Source organism: Ornithodoros turicata, chromosome 1 (genome assembly GCF_037126465.1).
Source record: "Ornithodoros turicata isolate Travis chromosome 1, ASM3712646v1, whole genome shotgun sequence".
Taxonomy (NCBI): domain Eukaryota; kingdom Metazoa; phylum Arthropoda; class Arachnida; order Ixodida; family Argasidae; genus Ornithodoros; species Ornithodoros turicata.
Window position 1 is genome coordinate 205,728,524 of NC_088201.1, and position 20,594 is coordinate 205,749,117.

General features: G+C 46.8%; 1 protein-coding gene across 1 annotated transcript in view; it reads right to left on the reverse strand.

The window, feature by feature from the left end:
* The window catches only part of LOC135375742 (uncharacterized), a 185,656-nt gene that overhangs the window by 37,534 nt on the left and 127,528 nt on the right, over positions 1–20,594 (reverse strand). The window contains exon 5 of the mRNA XM_064608397.1: positions 19,070–19,128. Within this exon, the coding sequence (XP_064464467.1) occupies positions 19,070–19,128 (59 nt within the window). The remainder of the gene's footprint in view (positions 1–19,069; positions 19,129–20,594) is intronic.

The following is a 20,594-nucleotide window of genomic DNA, read 5'->3' on the forward strand; positions in this document are numbered from 1 at the left end:
TCTCTCCAATGACCACTCCTTGGATTCGACATATAGACTCTCAACTGGTGATGTACGAAAGGCACCAGTTATTAAACGCAACCCCTGGTGGTGAACTGGGTTCAACATCTTGAGAGCAGATTCGCGGGCAGATCCATAAACAATGCACCCATAGTCCAATCTTGACCTCACTGTCAAAATGTAAATTCTATGTAACGTGTCACGATCTGCGCCCCAGGATCTGTGTGACAGCACCTTTAAGAGGCTTAGGGACTTGATGCATTTAGTTTTAAGGCTCTTAATGTGCGGTAGGAAAGTAAGTTTGCTATCAAACGTGACCCCAAGAAATTTGTGCTCACTCTTGACAGTGAGGTCCTGCCCATTCAGCTTAAGGGTAGGTGAAGGAAGCACTCCTCTGACCCTAGAGAAGTGAACACAGACAATTTTCTCGTGCGAGAACTTAAACCCATTTTCGAGGGACCATGTGGTAAGCTTGTTTAGAGCTAGCTGCATCTGGCGCTCGCATATTGCTAGATTTGTAGAAGAATATGATATTGGAATGTCATCTACGTATAAGGAGCATGACATGGAACGAGGAATTACATTGGCTACTGAATTGATTTTCACAAGGAAGAGAGTAACACTCAGGACAGATCCCTGTGGCACTCCATTCTCTTGAACCAGAACACCAGATAGCGTCGTTCCAAGTCGTACTTGGAATGTCCTGTTTTGTAGGAAGTTCATGACGCACCTGAGTATGCGCCCCCTGATCCCAAAAGAGTACAGATCTTGTAGGATACCATACCGCCAAGCGGTATCGTATGCCTTCTCAAGATCAAAGAAAACAGAAAGGCAGTGTTGTCTTCGGACGAAAGCTTCACGTATCATTGTTTCTACTCGAACCAGGTGGTCCGTTGTGGACCGCCCGGCACGAAAACCACACTGAAGTTCAGAGAGACATTTGTTTTCCTCTAGAAAATGGACGAGCCGACCATTGACCATACGCTCAAATGTTTTGCCGATGCAGCTTGTGAGAGCGATAGGTCGATAGCTAGTTGGATTTGAAGGGTCTTTTCCAGGTTTTAACAGTGGAACAACGGTGGCAGTTTTCCATGCGGATGGTAATGTGCTGTCTGCCCAGATTCGGTTGAAGAAACGAAGCAAGCATTCTTTCGATGTTTCGGACAAGTGCTGAAGCATGGAATATGTCACTCGGTCTGGACCAGGTGAGGTAGCCTTTGCTGAAGATAATGACCTCTGCAGCTCTATCATAGTAAACGGCTGATTATATCCATGATCGTCCCCGCCACTCATTCGAATTGTCTTCTTTTCTGCAGTGTCTTTGATCTTAAGAAAGTTTTACTATAATGAGATGAGTCAGAAATTCTTTGGAAATGCTCCCCAAGCGCATTCGCCTGCTCTTCTAGGCTTTCACATACCTGACCGTTAACTTCTAAAAGAGGGACGGAATGACTGATGTGTTCTCCTCTGATTTTGCGAAGTCTGTCCCACACCACTTTGGATGGGGTGTTACAAGACAGAGACGATACAAAGGCGTGCCAAGAGGACCGCTTAGCTTGTTTGCGTGTCCACCTGGCCTTTGCTCTTGCCTTTTTAAAAAGCAGGAGATTTTGTGATAAGGGGTACCTCCGAAATGTGCCCCATGCCCGATTTTGCAGTTTGCGAGTTTCCTCGCATTCACTGTTCCACAAGGGTTTAGGTCGCTTTGGGAGACGACCAGGAGCCTGGGGAATGAATTGCGTTGCTGCATCGAGGATGATGTTACTAATAAGATTGCTAGCTTCCTCGATCGTCACCGTATCAATAGGAATCAGAGAGAGGTCACATTTTTCAGAAAACTGATTCCAGTCGGCTATTTCAAATTTCCACCTGGGAGGGCGTGTCGTCAGAGTGTCGACTAGAGTAAGGTATTTTAACACCACTGGGTAGTGGTCACTTCCAAGTGGGTTTTGTTCTACAGTCCATTCTATCTCCTGAAACAAGGATGGACTGCAAAAAGACAGGTCTAAGGCTGAGAGAGTCTGACTTGAAGAATGTATGTATGTAGGTGCCCCTGTGTTTAAAAGACAGATTGATGTTGATAATAAAAAATTCTCTAACATTTTCCCTCGAGTGTCAGTTCTTGTACTGCCCCAAAGTAGATTATGAGCATTAAAGTCACCTAGAACTATAAAAGGACTTGGAAGTTGGCTGCATAAATCTTCTAATTCTTTTTGTGTAATAGTGTCTGATGGCGTCAAGTATACCGAGCAGATGGTGACGATCCTGTCTAAACACACCTGCACAGCTACAGCTTCCAAGTTTGTAACTAGGTGAATTGCTTTTGTTGGGAGAGATCGTCGTGTGATGATCGCTACACCACCAGATGCTCGGGCGGCGTCACTTCGATCTCTTCGAAATATGTTGTGTCTACGCAGTGTATTTTGTGTTTGGTTGTTCAAATATGTTTCCTGAATACAAAAACATGTAGCATTATACGTCTCGAAGAGATCGTTCACATCATCAAAGTTAGAAAGGAACCCACGACAATTCCATTGGAGGATCGTGTGCTGCATAATAGTTGCAGTACTAAGAAGTAGTAGTAAGTGTGTCAGAAAGTTTTGCCGACTTTGAAAAGCTTTCATTACCTCTTTTTTGTTGGAGGTGTGACCCGCGGCCTTGTGGGTTTCTTCCGCGCAGCCGCAAGCTCCTTGTCAGATATGTCAGGGAGTGACCCACTCCCCGACAGACTAGCTCTATTCTTTTGGAGGACTTGGGAGCTCGTGCTCGCGAAGGAGCGCTCAGAGCTCGTCTCGTCCTCGCAGTCCATGGATGTGGTCTCCGTGGACTGTGAGGACAGAAGTGGCGTCGGTGTTAGGGACGCCACTGGAGTTTCGGGGACTGGAGGTGGACGTGCACCTCCCTGGACTTCTTTTGTGGTTGTCTCTATCAGCAGTGATTGCTCGGTCTGTGTGAACTGTGTTACTAGTTTTACTTTCTGTTTTACGGCTGTGGCAAAGGATTTTTCGAAAAAGATGGGAGCTACTTTTTTTCTGGCTTCTGGGTAACTGATGTTCTGTGTAACCTTAACGTGCAGGACTTCTTTTTCATATTTCCACTTTGTACAGGACCTCGAGTAGGATGGGTGGTTGGAAGAACAGTTGACACAGCAGTCTGGCCCTTTGCATTCTTTAGTCTCATGGTCAGACTTTCCACATCGTGCACAACAGGCGGAGCCACGGCACCCGTCTGCAGCATGTCCAAACCTGTTGCACCGAAAACAGCGCAACGGGTTCGGAATGTAAGGTCGGACATCTGCTGACAGGTAGCCTACTTTTAGTTTTGTTGGAAGTGTGGGCCTGTCAAAAGTCAGTACTATATTTCGTGTGGTGATGTACTCCCCATTTTTACGGATTTTGATTTTGCGTACATCAATGACATCCTGGTCCTTTAAGTTTTCTAGGATTTCTTCCACAGGCACGTCAATCAGTTCTGATACTGCCATGACGCCCCTGCAAGTGTTCAGTGTTTTGTGCAAGGAAGCTGAAATATTTTTACCCATCATCTCATGTGTGTTTAGAATGCGTTCACAGTCTATTTCATTGGAGCATTTTACGAGAAGGTCGCCAGATCTGATGCGTTTGATTTCAGTAATGTACTTAGACAGTGATGCCACCGCTTTCTCAATGAAAAAGGGTGACATCTTTCCCAGTGGTGTGCTTTTCTCTTTCTCTGTATCTGAAGAAGAAAGTACGATGTATTTTGAAGTGAACTGTTTTGTTACAGTCCTTACGGCTTCGGTCCGTGGACGCTTTGCGGCCAAGATCTCATTAGAAGAAGAATATTTACCATGTAGGTTTGATCAATGAGTATTCCAAAAGGGTCACCCGTATTTCATACTCATACATACGGGAAGGTCCCGGAGTTTGACAACCCATCAGCCGGGGCTTGACCAAGTCCCCGACTGCCACCGTTCAAGGTTTCTACCCTTCACCTTAAATCCCCTCGGCACGGTACGGATAACACCTTAGGACTGGGGGCTGGGGTCCGTGGTGGCGCCACTCACCAAACACCAGCCGAAGCCGGTGCCCCCTGCGGGGCAAGCACACAGATCACCATCGGTTAGATACACAGACTCTCATAGTGCACTTCCTGCCATATGTGTTTCCGAAGAAGGACCTGCTCGTAGAAAGGCCTGCTCGTAGGATAGACACAATATCTCCCGAATCTGGTACAAGGAACGGGCCACACTATGCACATTTGCTGCGCTCCCAGACACGTAGGCATAAAGGGAAACGAGGGAGCGTATGGTGCTGCCGCTGCTGCTCAGGATATTGGTAGTACGCCATTCCAGTTTCCTCTCGGTCGTCTCTTAGCAGACCTCAGTCAGGTTATTAACAAGGAATGGTTAATATATTGAGACATGCAAACACTGAACAAATGTCAAACCGTCAAACTGTCAGAGCTCGGATAACACAGTGTGTCCAACAGTTAGAAAATCGATTACAGCAAGCATGATCTCAGTTGTCTCGCGACGTAAACACCAAATTATTATTGATTACAGGAAGTTTTATTCAGCCGTCTGAGAGTTGGCCACACCTTCTTAACACATGGGAATCTTCATCTAGGCGAGTAGACACCACAGTGCGAGCTCTATGGACAGCCATGTTACTTGTACATAAACTCAAAGTTTGCACCCATCACGAACATTTCGTCAACAACTTTTCTAGCTGTTTTACCAATATAGGATTCCTCTTCTCCCAACGCTTTTGCTAGGGGACGGGCCTCTCGTTACCTTTAACCATGTGTACAACTTCTTAAGAGGTGTAAGTAACCTGAATAACATGTGAACATACAAATATGTCTAATGCAAATTTTTATTCCTCCTATCACCACTAGCAATGGGGTTAAGCATCGCCCCTGGCGATACTCATCTCCATCAATCCCATCAACTCAACTCCCTCTCCATCATCTCGAAATAAAGTTGTTGTTGTTGTTCTCTAATATTTTTTTACCTTTCCATTTGCTTTTAAATGAAATTTAAAATTCTTAGCTAGCTTTGACTCACACGATTCGTCGGTGCGCTCTACTGCATAAGTTGTCTTTGCACCAGTAAAATGGTAATCATCATCATCATCAACAACAACAACACAATTCACCGTTGGTATTTTTGAAGCTGATGTGACACCTTCTATAGGATAGTGAGGGGGTGATTCGGCATATAGAATATGTCGTCGTGCATGGCGCCACTACAGAGGAACATCGGCGAAACCTGTGTGCACTGTTGAAAATAATTTCTAAAGCTGGGCTGACGTTGAACTCTAAGTGTGTATCGACAGTCGAGACATCCTGTTTCTGCGCGATAAACTGTCAACAGAGGGAATTCTACCATTACAGTCAAAGGTCGACTACATCACGCAAGCACCTGTTAATTGGAATGCCGATGGTCTGCCCTTATTCCTGGGCCTTACTGGTAATTACGCCCGATTTATATCCCGTTACGTAGACGTTGTGGAGCCCTTGCGCAAATTCCAGCGAAAAGGGGTGCAGTTCAGCTGGAGCAAAGAGGGGTGCAAGGCTTTCAACGTTATGAAGCGACTGCAAAGAGCGGCTGAGTTGCTGCGGCCCTTTAACCCCAATATGGCGATCGTGGTCACAACGGACGCATCAGATTATGGGTTTGGAGCTCTGCTGTAACAGCTGGGGAAAATGGACAAGCACACCGTAGCCTTTGCATCCAAGAGCCTGTCTACGTGGGAAAGACAGTATTCTATGGGTGTGCGGGAATGTGACGCACGTGTCTGGGCATGTGAGTGCTGACCCATAGCCTCCTATATACTGATCATGCCTGCCCGCTGAGCGCGAAACACACGCGGAGGAGCCGTTCACTTTGGTGGCGCCAGTTTCCCAGGATCGTGATGGTCATACGGATGTGTGTGCTCCCTGGAGAACGGCGCTTGCTGTTATGTAATGTAATGCGTGAGCGCTTTGTCGTCTGCTACTCTACTTTGAAATGTGCCCTACGTGGGTCTCGCGCCTAAGAACCGTTGTTTTTAGGTAACCGCGCAAGAATCTCTAAAGGTACTCTCGTTAGCGATGAAAGATAAAAGTCACTGAGCAATTTGAGGCTTTGTATGCATTTGTCCTTTCTATGTTGTTCCAGCCTCAGAACATCAGTTCGTTCACGTAGTCTCATTAGATACGGGTTTCTGATACATGGCATTGCCTGCAACACGTTCAATTATGTCTGTAACCTGCCGTGCTATTCTCATTACATTTGTGTGCTTCTCCCAGTGCGAGAGGCACCCGAAAACGTTTGCGATGGCCGGTGACCACTCGTGACAAAGCAGACGTAACGGGGACACGGCTTGCACAAACAAACTTTTGTTTTAAAGTAAAGTGTGCTACGACAACATGTGAAGTAAACATGAAATTGATATGATGGACTTAAGGAGTGGGGGTTGGGGTGGGATGGGGATAACTACAGTACGATCTCTAGGATGATTGCAATACAATGACTAGGGGTTTCAACTTAAGCGCGTACAACAAGAAAACAGCCGCATTTCAACCAACGTTCCTTCCAACTCAACTTAAGTATTCGACGACAACAACAAGAATGAAAATCGAGCTTGAATTCGGGAAATTGGGAAAAAATGCGGGTTTTGCTTGAACTCGCTGATTTCTGATGTGCCCAAATTAAGGCTTGTATTTGTTTGTCCGTTTGCGTGGAGTCCGGCCACCATCTCGCCTGCCTCGTATGCCATCTTAATCTACCTTCGCTTCCATATGCAGATGACGGACCTTTTTCGGGTGTTCGACTACTGCCTCACATCTAATGTCTCTCTATCTCTCTTTCTCTCCCAGTCGTTTTTGCTTTTGGCGCAGAGTTTCGCGTGAGGGACAGTCGTCTCTGCGCAAAACACAGCACCCACTGTAAAAGCTTAGAAGCACTGTGCCGTGAGGCTACGCCCTGTCCGTTCCGCGGATTAACGCGCACGGACGTGGAATAACGCGCCAATGCACTTCAGACATGAGCAATTGCCACGATAGATACTGCCACAAAGTAGGTGAAGGGCCCAGCTACTGTCACACGTCCAGACGTTGGAAGCAATGCCATAGTCGCAGAAGTTTCCTTCGCTCTGGCTGTGCTGACAGCCCAGACAGGGTACGTACGGGTGACCTTAGGTGGAACACCCAAGTCGTGGTTTTCCCAGCATCCCACATATATACTTACATGTCTGTACAAGCCACAAAGATAAACAGTTGGAAGGGAGAGTTGGAAAAGTTTCATGAAGCAATATAAACAATTCAAAAGACGAGAAAAAAAAAAGCCAGAACGCAACTGCGTTGGCGGTCTGTTTCAGAGTTCGCATAGCTTCAGCTACCTTGGTGGAAAGCCGTAGAGAATTCTCCACACCCGAATGTGCAGTAAGCTGCAATTTCTGATGAGTGATTGCTGTATTATCATACACCAGGAGCGAAATAATTTAATGGCTTTGACATGCTACAGCTGAGTGCAGTCCAAAACCTCGACATTTATGTCAAACCTGGTCTACACGCTTAATAGGGAACTGCAAATACGCTTGAAAGCACAGCACAGCTGTGGGGGCCCAGAAAGGCCTCTAAACCACCCTTGCGCGGCTGCCCTTCCGCGGTAGAAGCGATGCGCAAAGCGTAAAGTTGACCAGGTTGGCGACGGAGGGAACTGGGAGAGTGTGATCAACGGCAACGTGTCACGTCTGAGTTACCGACGAAGTTGTCGCAGCTCTGCTTTATGAAGGAGCCCGTGTATCCTGAGAAACTGGCGCCCCCACGTAGTGCGGTGAACGGCCGTTTCGCGCTCAGCGGGCAGGCATGATCAGTAATATAGGAGGCTATGGCTGACCATACTGCCGCATCCCAACAATGAAGAGGTGGAGCTCAAGGATGAAGTAATTTCGTCGGTATCAGTTTGCGTGACTAAATGAAGAGGTCTAGAAATCATCTGATGAATATTTTCTGCTTCAAGACATCATGCGATACATGAGGACATCATGGCCGCTTAAGCGGGATGTGGCTAAAGAAGTGGTCCCATTTTTCGAGGTTAGAAAAGAGCTGTCAATTGCTGATGGCCTACTGTGTCGCGACAAAGTCTCGTCTTGTCCAGCACATTAAGTGGACGGATAATGGCACAGTTCATGTGTCCCACCAGTGCATGGCGAGGACCAAACACCGCACACGAGAAGCCTGCTGATGGAAAGGTGCTGGCCGGGATTGGAACATTAAATTACAAGCTGCAAAGTGTGTTAAGCGGCAGGTAAATGTTCCAAACCGTCGCCCGCACTCTTACAAGCTGTGCCACTTCAGGATAAACAACGGAAAAAACTCGCTATTGATATAGTCTGTCCCTTCGAAGCATTTGCCTTGGCATTTATGTTCGCCATAACCTTGATGGGCATATATAGCCGGTGACCGGAACGCTGTTTTCATCGGAACGGTGACGGCACAGGTCATACTAACTTTCCTTCGCCGCGTGTCTGGTCGGGAGGGATTGCCCGATGAACGTGTATCCGACTGCGGTCCCCAATTCACTTCGTCGGTTCTTAAACAATCTCTTAAAGAAAGGGGTGTCAAGCAGTTCTTCTCCTCAGTTTATTATCCGCAGGCCAATAGGTTAATCGGAAGACTTAAGCGCGTTTTAAAACCTCAAGCGCAATTGGGCATACTTCAAAAGACACCAGTGCTTCATGTCGTGAAACAGATGCTTATGACTGATCGGTGCCCTCCTCATGCAACAACCGGCTGTGGCCCAGCGGTGCTGCTTCACAGGTGGAGGCCCAGGACACCGTTCAATGTAACGGGAATACTTGTCCCGTTGCTACTTAGGAGTCGTCATTGATGCACAGTTACCAAGGTCTGCTGACATAAAATAACTTCAGGAGCTGTCTGGGGCACGTGTCAACGTCCTTCGTAGTCTTTCCGGAGTCCATAGGGGAATGTCATTTAAGTCCGTACTTACGATACTCCGGGCTCTTATTCGGCAGATAGTGGCTTACTATCTACCGGTACTATGTGCAACGCAGCAGAGAGGACACTACATAGAATTTGAACATGAGCTCTGAATATATTCCTCGGAGTACCTCGAGCTACCTCCAATGTTTTGACAACAGCAGGAGCTAGCAAACTGTCCGTAGATGTGCTAAGAAAGTAAGAATTAGTGCGCCATTATCTGCGCCTGAATCCGCGCCATGACAGCGCAACTTGCCCAAAACACAACCTCGAAGAGCGACACAGAATCCCCTTTCGACTCTAGGTCTACCGCCGATTTGCATCTCCGTGTCTGGGGTACACCATCCCAAATCCACTTTACCCAGTGCAGTGCTGAGACAGCATTGTCTATCTATGATGGGTTGTCACTGTAGCTGGACTGCTATTTTCACTGGCGGATCGACGACAGAATGAGGCTCGGGTCTGCTTTTGTGGTTCCACTGCACAGGAAAGACGGAATCGCACGACTGTCACACAATAGATCTCCAACAACAGCAGAATTGGTAGTCATCCAGCATGCAATACAGTACGTAGTGGCACAACAGCCACCTGCAGTGGGTTAAATACAGCGACTCAAAAGCTGGACTCTAAGCCATGCTCTCATTCTTGGGAAATGTCCCTATGACCTCAACAGTTTCCCAAATACTCCATGGATACAGCAAATGTAGATTCGCCAGCCAAAAGGTTATTCTGCGGTGGACTCCTGGACATTTGGATAGAGGAGGGAATCAAGCTGCTCAACGAACTAGCGAACATAGCATACCTGTCTTCAACACTACATTCGGTGATATACTCAGTCAGATATTACATCTTCATTAAAGTCATTATCGCAGGAACTGTGCAAACGGCGATGGGTACAATTGCCGAATGATTCGTTGGTGCTACGACGCATAGATCTGGAGCTGAAGTTCTGTGTTCCGTCCACGTTACCGGCCTCTGTTCAGACGTTTACTACACCGGTGTCGGTTGAATGTACATCATAGCCCTCATTTTCTTCATGAAGTTTGAAAAGCCGACTCATCGAATTGTTCTCGGGGGGGGGGGGATATGTTTCTTAAAAAAAAAAAAAACGAGGATAGGTTAGCGAGGCAGAGACCGACTTGATATTCCTTTCATAAAAAGAGAACGAAAAAAAGAAAGAAAACGAAAAAAAAGGAAAGAAATCGTAAGAAAGGAAAGAGATCGTACAGAAGGAAGGAAAACGAAACGAAAGAAACAAAATGAATTGTTCGGTTTGTGCAACGGTGGAGGCCAGTGAGAATGTTATAATGTACTGCACTAGGTAATGCGTCTCAAAGACACCAGAGTCTTCAATCTAGTGAACGTGTTGGGACTTTGGGCACCGAACACGAGGGACGCAGCCTTGGCGGCAATTGTGAAATTTGTCCAGAGCTGTGGGATGGACACAACCTTATAGGATTCTCTGTGCATTATCTTGGGATAATTGTGGATAGTGAACTTCCAGTGAACATGTGAATAGAAGGTAATTCTGGACTTCTAGTGAAAATGCGAATAGTGAACTTCTGAATAGCGAACGTGTGCATAGTGAATAGCGACCTTTCGAGTAGAGTACATGCGAAGCATTTTGGGTGGTGGGGAGTGAGGACTTATGTTAGGAGTAGCAGAACAAGTGCGGAGACGAGTTCAATTTCTCCTCTTTTTCCTTACAAACAAACAAAAAACCAACTTGTGGCATCGTCGAACACTAGGGACATTCGCAAGAAGCGTCAAGTCCATAAAAAATGTATGAAAGAGTATACAGATCAGCGGGCGGAATGCCAAGGTCCGACTTTTCAGGGGGGAGACTTTGTACGTATTAAGTTGAAGACAAAGGCAAGGCAATGCCATCATACTCCACACAACTAAAAGTGTTGAAGGAGTGTGGAAATAGGCAAGTGTGGAAATGCGTCCAAGGTAGTGCTGCACCCGCGACAAGTGGCAACGGCTACGAGCAACGATCAGCTGTGGTGGCCGATACCTGCTGCTGCAGAAGATGTTGTCAACGCTTCAGTTAACTCCGGACGTACCCCTTGATAAGGCAACACTGCCAGAGTGATCAACAGGCTGGAGAACGCTCAATATTCGCTCCTGCTCCGTCGTCTGCAGAGCTGTGTCACCTGGACTTAGTGAGTGATCCTTCGCCAAGCGAGCCCTCGTCAAGCCGACCGAGGAGGGTCTGACGTCTTCCACCTCATTTGGATGATTTTGTTCTCGACCAACCATTGCGTTATTTAATACCGGTATAACGAGGTAAGCTATGTACAGTTGTACTTTAATATATTAAGTATTTGTATTCTCTATTTTGAGATTTTTTGGGAACTTTGAGAAATCAATTTTGGGACATGCTGTTGTACTAACATTAACTACCAATACTAACAGTTCGCTGGTATGGGAAGAAAGATGTGAACTTCAGATGAGTTATGTTGATGATGATGATGATTCGGGTTTTCATGGCGTATAAGCAACGAAGGCCATAATGCGCCAAGACAATGGTAAGAAAAGTACAAGCTAAAAGTATAGTGATTTAGTAAAGCTAAACTTTACAGTTAGAGTATCAAAGGACATAAAATCAAATAACCAAAACTACAATGCATGTAAAATACCAATGTCTTGAAAGAAATTAAAAACACGTTCAAACAGTAAAAGAGCGTCATCCCCCAGCAAAAGGGAGGGATGTAGAGGTGTATGGTATGTGTACAATTCGTGAAAATGGTGAAGTCGGTGTGTGTCGTATGATGGGGCATGTAATGAGCATGTGAAGGACTGATTTCGTCTCGTCGCATCTCATGCAATGTGGAGCCTCTTCATTGCGGAGGAGATGACTGTGGGTCAAATGCGTGTGCCCAATTCTCAGCATGGCAGAAACAACTTCATGAAGACGACTGTTAAACACTCTGCCCGTTTTGCAATGGTGGGCTTAACTATATGAAGTATTTTGCTGTGCAGTGTATCCCAGTGCTGTTGCCATTTGTTGTTTATGGCCCTCATAAGTGTAGGTCGGAGGTCTTGGGATTCACCTCAGATGAAAGAGCAGCAGTAGCAGCTGCATCAGCGAGTTCATTCCCGGGTATACCCACATGACTGGGTACCCAGCAGAATGTTAAAGAGAGACCCTTTTTAATTACCTTACCAGCAAGGCACTGTGCCTTCTGCAAAAAGAGGTTTGTGGACATCACCATGTTGCCTATTGCTTGAAAAGAGCTCAGAGAATCTGTGTAAATGACTGATGACTTGGTGTGACTTTCTAAGATGTAGTTCAGTGCGAGGATTATTCCGTATAATTCGGCATTAAAAACTGAGAGCATGTGAGGTAGACGATATGACTGTGTGAATCCATCGGTTACCATTGCACATGAGACCGAGGTGCGTGTTTTGGAACCGTCAGTGTAAAAAGCTCTGTGTTGCCCAAGACTTTCTTTAAGGAACTCAAACTCCTGCTGGAGCACAACAGGTGGTGTGTTCTGTTTCTTAAACATAGTCAGGGAGCTATTGAAACATGGAGGTGATTGCCACGGCGGGACCCGTGGGCTAGCCTGTACTATGGTGAAATCAAGTGGGAAATTGTAATCCTCACATCCCTGGAGAACGCGCATGCTAAATGGGGGAATAACGCTGGGTTTATTACGAAAGAGCTGCTTGATGCGTGTCCCTTTAACCCAGGAAATGACTGGGTTATTGGATAGCCTCTTTCCCTCAAAGAGTACGAAACAGACAAGTAAAATCTCCTTCTTTCCAGTGACCATTCGTTACTCTCAACGTAGAGGCTGTCCACTGGCGATGTGCGGAAAGCACCAGTTATCAAACGCAGTCCCTGGTGATGTACTGGGTCTAAAATCTTCAGGACAGACCTCCGAGCAGACCCAAAGACAACACATCCATAGTCCATTCTGGACAGCAGTGTGGACGCATAGACCCTGTGCAGAGTGTCACGATCTCCTCCCCAAGATTTGTGGGACAGCACTCTCAATAGGTTTAGGGATGTCATGCAATTTATTTTAATATAATGCTCTTGATGTGAGGTAAGAAGGTGAGCTTTCTATCTAGGATGACCCCGAGAAATTTGTGTTCACCCTTAATAGCGAGGTCCTGTCCGTTCAGCTTAAGAGCAGGTGGAGGAAACAGTCCTCTCACCCTCGAGAAATGAACACAAACGGTTTTCTCATGTGAGAACCTGAATCCATTCTCATGGGACCATTTGGTAAGCTTATTTAAAGGGACTATGAAACGATTTTTTCTTCGTTTCGTTCGAAAGAAGACATTTTATATTTTCTGAGTCTAGAACCGAAATTTTACTTTCGTCGCGCGAGCGGACTTCTCGGGAGCGAATTTAAACGGAGCGGCGAAGGGAGGACAGCTGGCGCCGCGCCGTGGGGAGTTGCCGAGCGGAGACACAACGGGTAACTTGACGCGACCACGGCCGGCTCAGCAACACGTCATCGTGACGTGTTGCCGAGATGTCCGAGCCGAGGAATCCCGCCAGGAGCATGCGCCGTAGGATCCCGCGTATGCGTTCATCGGGAGTGGAAATCTCCATGACAGCAGCTTTCGCGCGATCGGCAGATTTCGGCAGTGGCGGCAGCCACAGCGCGAGCTCGCGGCATTACTTACTTACCACAGTTCGCCCAGTCCCAGTTCAACTGGGACTGGGTGAGCTGTGTTATCGAACAGGGACCAGTTCGATCAACTGGTACCAGTTGGCCCAACTGGTTTCTGGCCAGTCCCAGTCTCAACTGGTACCAGTTGACCCGACTGGTTTCAAACCGGTCCCAGTCTCAACTGGGACCGGTTGCAACTGGGACTGGGTGAACTGTGTTATTGAACAGGGACCAGTTGTCCCAACTGGTACCAGTTGATCTGGGGCCGGTTGAACTGGTCCCTGTTCGATAACACAGTTCAACTGGTACCAGTTCAAAAAATTTTCACCTGGGTAGTGCGGCAACAGCAAACTACGCGCTTAACCAAACGAATAAAGCTCCCGATAAAGACTTTCGAAAGACGAACGCCCGCCACCCACCAAACACATCGAAAGGAAGACAAAGACGCGGAAACGGAAGTTGCTGGTGGACGCCTGGCGGCAACTATTATTAACGCATATTTGGCGCAAAAGCTGTAAATTTTGTATCATGTTAGTGCATCTGCGAAAAATTGACAGAGAAAATACCGTTACAATATAAGTGTACAACATAAGGCTTGCCCCCGAATGGATCAGAAAGCTCAGGGCATCATCTGCTCTTACTACGTTCTCTGGTTGCAGTAGTAACCAAGACTGTTACTACATATCTGCGGTAGCAGGTTGTAATATGGTAGTAATAACAAAGCAGGAGCTAGTAAATGCATCGGGAACGTAGTAATGACGGCCATTACTACTTTTTTCCGACCTTTTTTCTAAGAGTTTAGCAGCGTCTTTTATACGCTTTCGAGCCTCATGTCATGTTCGCGACGGGTGTGCAAGTGCTTGATTACTGCAGGCTATGTAAACAGAAAGAACATTGATGCAGGGTGGCCTTACCCTGGAGGTGACTCCCACAAGCATAACCTTTACGGTATAATAGTTCTAAGAAATCGATGTGGTGCTTTCAGCGTGGAACAAATCTGCAACGCGCTAGAGCATCTCTTTGCTGGCTGTGTTTCTTTGCAGTGCGACTCATACGGAAAACGTACTCAGGGTGCTGCCTTGTTTATGTCCTCGTCCTGTGTGTGTGCGCGTGTGTGTGTTGTTTTGTTTGTTTAGCGCTGTTTTCGTCATGTTGTCCAGGGAGTCCCTGCTTGTGAGCGTGGAGGTTGCCAGTGTCGTGACCCCCTGTCAGTGCGGTGCTGTGCTTACCTGTGACCTCTTTTATTTCTGCATTTCATCATATAAGATTATTGTACAAATCATTAGGCACTAAACTGATTGTTCTGTTCAGCCAACAAAGAATCATCATTACGTTGTGACTGTCTCTTGTTCCGATGAAATTTCACCAAATGGGAATATATTTGTCCTGACAGACGTAATAGTTGCTAAAATAAACAGCCACACTTTGATGCCATTACACTACATCCGAACCATTCAGGATTTGTAGTTTATTGAGACCATGAACACAAAATATAGATGTTAAAATAAACCAAATATATCATAAAGAAGGATGCCTTATACTGGTGTTTCAAGGCTGGAGCAAACAGGAACGGACCAGAGAAAACACACACAACAACAGCTGCAACATCAGCTACAAACAAGCCAGTGCTAATATTTTGTTCAATAACTGCATTATGACCATTTGTTCAAAGCCATATATTATTAACCAAACACTTTTACACACCTGGTTAGGGACTTGTGTATTTTGCATGCTCATTCTTTACAACCTTCTCTCTCGACTCCACACTGGCATTGTAAGGATTTCCACTAGCATTATCATCGCACGATTACTTGCCAAACCATCACCACCACCAATGCCTAAAAACCCCCACAGCTCATGCCATACTATAATACGGCTGCCAACAGTATATCATGCACTAAACAAGCGTGTGAAGGCAGGGTAGTTGGTACGAATTCATGTTGTGTAGACAACAAAAGGACGCGCACAGAAGAAAGGTGTGACGGACGACTGCAACATGCACTAGTGCATGTTACATGCACCCACGGCATGAGCCAGTGCAAGGAGAACAAGTTGTAACATAATTGGAAGTACAGTGACGTACTACATATATGCATAATAGGATATTGGTTTGGTTCACTATTTTTGAACGCAGATCTTCAGAACACGTTGAAGACATGCACAACACAGCCAAATTGGAGGCATTGTGGCATTCGCGACAAATAGAAGCATGATTGCAATGTGGATGTAAATCGTATGACATGATTACATATGGATGTGTTTTTTTTTTTCATTCTTAAGATTTACCTATACAGGATATGAGGCTACACAACAAGAGTGCACAGATCACACCAGCATAAAGCTGCAGTGTCGTCGAGTAATTTTTAGCAGTCCTACTCACAAAATGATGCAGAACAGCCTGCATACATTTTTATTTGAAAGAAAAGCCTTGAGCGTCAGGGCACACAAAAAGAGATGTAGCAGCGCACACGAAGATTAGCACCTGGCTCGTGCCACGCCGATTCCTCGGCCATCTTTCGGTCCGCAATAAACATTCGTACAGCGCACTGCTTGAGAGTGTAGTCGCGTTTCTTGACCCTCCCGTACAAACTGGTGACCCGAACTTGATGGCTTCGCCGCATACCCAGCCGGAACCCCCGATCAGTTCCCCGTCATCGGCTGGCACATCTGCCACCGCCGCACCTTTGCGTTCAACGGCCAACGTTGGCCAAGGTGTTGCCAAGCTTGGTTCAATCGCGGTACGTCGCCTTGAGGAGAGGGTAACGCGGAATGGTGTATTAGCGCATAAATTAGATTTTCGATAGACCAAGTGCATGTCTGAAACCAAAATCAGTAAGAAACAGATGCATTACTTTCATGGTGACTTAATACGACAAGCAATTCATCATTTCAGTGTTGTTTGTGCACGCATCGAATTAAACGACACGCTCACCCTTGATTTTGACTAACAGCCAATTGCTTTTCTTTGTGAGCTGTTCTGTTCTGGCGGTCTCAGGCATCTTGCGAGCTTGTATGATCCACCCTCTCTATTTTATTTTGTATATTTTTTTGCACTGTGAACGCCGTGCACATTGTCCATTGTGGAAAATTTGTGCTCTAAAACGCCATACTCACTGTCCGTTGTGGGGAAACAAGCAACAAACGAAGAATGATAAACCGCTACCAGGCCGTGGGACAATGGAGCATGAATATGAGTGACGCCGCAGGGATGCTTTGAGCACACGCTTGGCACAATTCAGGCCGGCCAGTGATTGGCAAGTCATTGGCCAGGGTGCAGAGTCGTATCAAGAAACAAGGTTGTCGACCGATGATATACCAGGTAGACCAGCCCAACTATTAGCAAGCTTGGTCCAACCTTTGCTTGTTAAGTTGGATCTCCGTACCAGTTGAGTAAAATGTCCTAAAAGCGATAAAACCCAAGTGCAGGGGACACGGACAGACGAAATACAGAGGAAGCACTGTGTTTCGTCTGTCCGTGTCCCCTGCACTGGGGTGCAGCAGATAGGCAGTAGTGATAGGCAGGTTTGGCAAGCGGTGAGCCAGGCGGCAGTTCTGTACCAAGAAACGAGCTCGTTGGCCAACCACTTGCCAAGCAGGGCTAGGTTGGCCAGCCAAGCTCTTGCCAAGCTTGGTCCAATCTCGGTATGTTGCCTTGGGAGAGGGAGGGAAACGCGGAATTGTGTAGCATTGCATAAGTTCGACTTTCGATTGGCCAAGCGATTGTCCCAGACCAAAAGCAGTAATAAACAGGGACGTTATCTTCATGGTGAGCTAATATGACAAGCAATTCCTCATTTCAGTGTTGTTTGTGTACGCGTAGAATTAAACTCAGGCACCTCACCCTTCATTTTGACTCATACAGGAACACTACTATCGAATTTGTGGAAGCTCGCGAGACAACCTTTGTACAGTATCTGGTCTTCCTCAGGAAACAGAGATGTTTGATTCTAGTGGTGTCGGGCATATTGCAGGATTTTGTGACTCTTCCCTACGCCGTTACCCTACGCCGCGAGACAATTGTGTATGAATACGAGCGATGCCACAGGACTGCTTTGGCCTAACTTGGCACTATGCAGGGTGGCCAGTTATTGGCAAGTTATTGGCCAGGGAACAGATTCATATCAGGAACAAAGCTTGTTCGCCGATAATACACCAACCAAGGCCGGGTAGGCCAGCCTAGCTATTGCAAAGCTTGGTCCAACCTCTGTTGCTTGGCCATAGTTGGCCCATCTTTGTTGTTAACCGGTGGGGAGCCATAGCCGAGACATGGCCGGCTTGGACATACTAAGATTGGACCAAGCTTGGCAATAGCTTGGCTGGCAATCCTAGCTGTGCTTGGCAAGTGCTTGACCAACGAGCTCGTTCTTGGTACAGGTCTGCAAAACCTCGCTCTGCCTATCACTATGCAACATTGCGCAAACGTTGGCTGGCCGAAAGAGTTGCTGACCAACTGTCATCCGACTTTTTGCCAACCGTCCAAGCGTCTTTTTGTTGTTTGTTTCGAGTAGCAACCGAATTGTGTTCGGGTTTGTTTGCAGTGCAGGGCCGACATTGGCCCGCCTATATTATGTAAAGCTCTCAATAGCACACCTGCAAATCGCCGCACAACGTCGTCCCACAACAACTGTGACCGACATCGAACTGATGTTTGCCCAAGGTGCAGTAGCCGACTAAGCCGCATGCCGACCAAAAGCCGACCACTGGCCCACGGTTGGCTGTCGGCACTTTCCACTTGGGTATAGAACAGGACAGGGTTTAAATATCGCGATAATTATTGCTGTTACCGAAAAAAGAGGGCCTGCGCGTCCTTTTCGATGAATATCTTCGTGATGACCACCTGATGCAGGCCAGAGGATGCATGGCAAGGCTTTAACCACACGTCAACAGGGTGTCAGGGCAAGCTGTGAGGCCAGAGTCGGTTGACCGGCATGCTCTCCTAGTGACATTGGCCCATGCTTGTTTCAATCATTCTTGGCCGATGGAGTCGTTTGTCGACCGACTGCCGATTGCCGGCCGATCATCGGCAGTCCGCAAATTCCCATTGGGAAGCAAGAAGTTACTTTCGTACAAGCATATCCTTCTTTCTATGCAATATTTCCTTTTCAGAACTACGAAACAAAAGTTTCGTGGCTTCAAGACAGCCTCTAATTTTTACGCATCCATTCTGTATGCACTGTTACGTTTCGTCTAGTTTATATGGATGGTCATTCGGCATAACGACACTTGTTCTGGGAGGTACCCGGGTTCAAATCCCGGTGGCGGCTGTGCTGTCTGGGTTCTTTTCTGGGTTTTCCTCAAAGGTTTTCAGGCATATGTCAGCACAGTTCCCTTAGAAGTCGAGCCAGGACAGACATTCCTCCAGGGCGCGAGTAGTGACGTTGCCCACCTCTGTGAGGACTACAACGGCGAGCCCTTTCGCCAGCATCGCCACCACCATCACCTTCTGGGGAAAAAAATCTCATACTTACCCTACGTTTTTCGTACATATAATCCGACGGAACTTCGCATGGTAGATTAGTATTCAGCCCTGTAAAATAGAACATTGGTCAATTGAAGACTAGATACCACACGTTTCAGCAAGGGATCACCGTATCCCAGACGTACGTAAGTATTTTTTACAGCACCAATTGTTGTATTGGCACTATTTGGGTGTTCGGGTAGAATTCAAAGAATATGCAACATTACTGAAAAATGAAGTGTGCTCTCTCGTATTACGGCGACGTCATGCAGCAAATTCTCCCGGTCATCGTCTTTCTGTGGGCTTATTTTAGTTACATTCCTGCGAACAGTGTATGTGGTGTGAAAAATCGGACAACCATTCGCAGCCCTCGTTTTCCTTTGAGTATGTTACATTCTCCTGGGAATAGATGGAAATGGTTTTGCGGAGGCTAGATTATCAGAACATACGGTATCCTTGCGTGCAGGGGAACAGTATAATAATAAGTAATAGACATGGCGCTCCTCCTAGGCGCTCTGCAGATAAGTCCCAGTATTACCGCGATGCGCATGCGCTAGGGCTCTCTCTACGGCCGGTAGGTGTACGATCATCGCGGGGAAGTGGTAACACGTGCATCGTACCCCTTCTTACACAGAGGGCAGGAACTCAGGGTTTTTCTTCGTAGACGAAAGCGTGCTGGGCGTAATGCATCCTGGACAGGTTCTGGTCGCACGTCACAACAAACATCAAGGCACACGCGATCTTAAAGATGGCGGCGTCCGTGATCAGTGGCCAAGCCGTTTGTAAACCATGCGGTTGTTGTTTTTGCGCAGCGTTTTGGATGTCTTTCGATCACTGTAATTATTTTTATCCGATAATCTGGCAGTAAAATGCGCAGTTTTGCACATAAGGCCTCGTATTGTTGGCGTGTTCCAAAGATGTGATGACGACAGGGCGTTAAGACTCACTGAGCCGATACGACGTACTTAAACTAAGAAGAAATAGACTACCATGTTGGGGGAGAAACACCGCATGGTTTACGCTGGCAAAATACGTTCATGTCTTGGCGTTGTGGCGAAGGAAATACAGTGAACCCTAGTTAATATGACAAAGACCCATCCTGCAGATTTTGGCCATAAAGCAAGTTGTCATATCAACGAGTAACGTGGACGATGATCCAGGTAAGGAAAGCTTCGTAAAGGAAGCCTGCTCGACTCTGTCTCATACGATCCGAAAAAATCGTCCCCGGTGGGAATTTATTTAAAATCTATGGACCAAAGAAATCCGTTAAAAGCGTCTGCGTTGATAAAACTGCCCATACGTAGCTCTTCCACTGACTCAATTGGACGGACGATGGCGAATACAAACCGCGCGGACGTCATCCCTGGACCGCTGGACTTGTGGGTCAGGGAGGTAACTAGGTAGAAGCGGGGTCGTGACTTCGGCATTCACCGCGCGTACGTCTTCCTCGGCCACTGGACTTTTGGGTCCAGATGATGACTCGGTCTGTGGTGGGCGGTCACAATAACGGGCGAAGAATAAATGTCTTGTCCCCA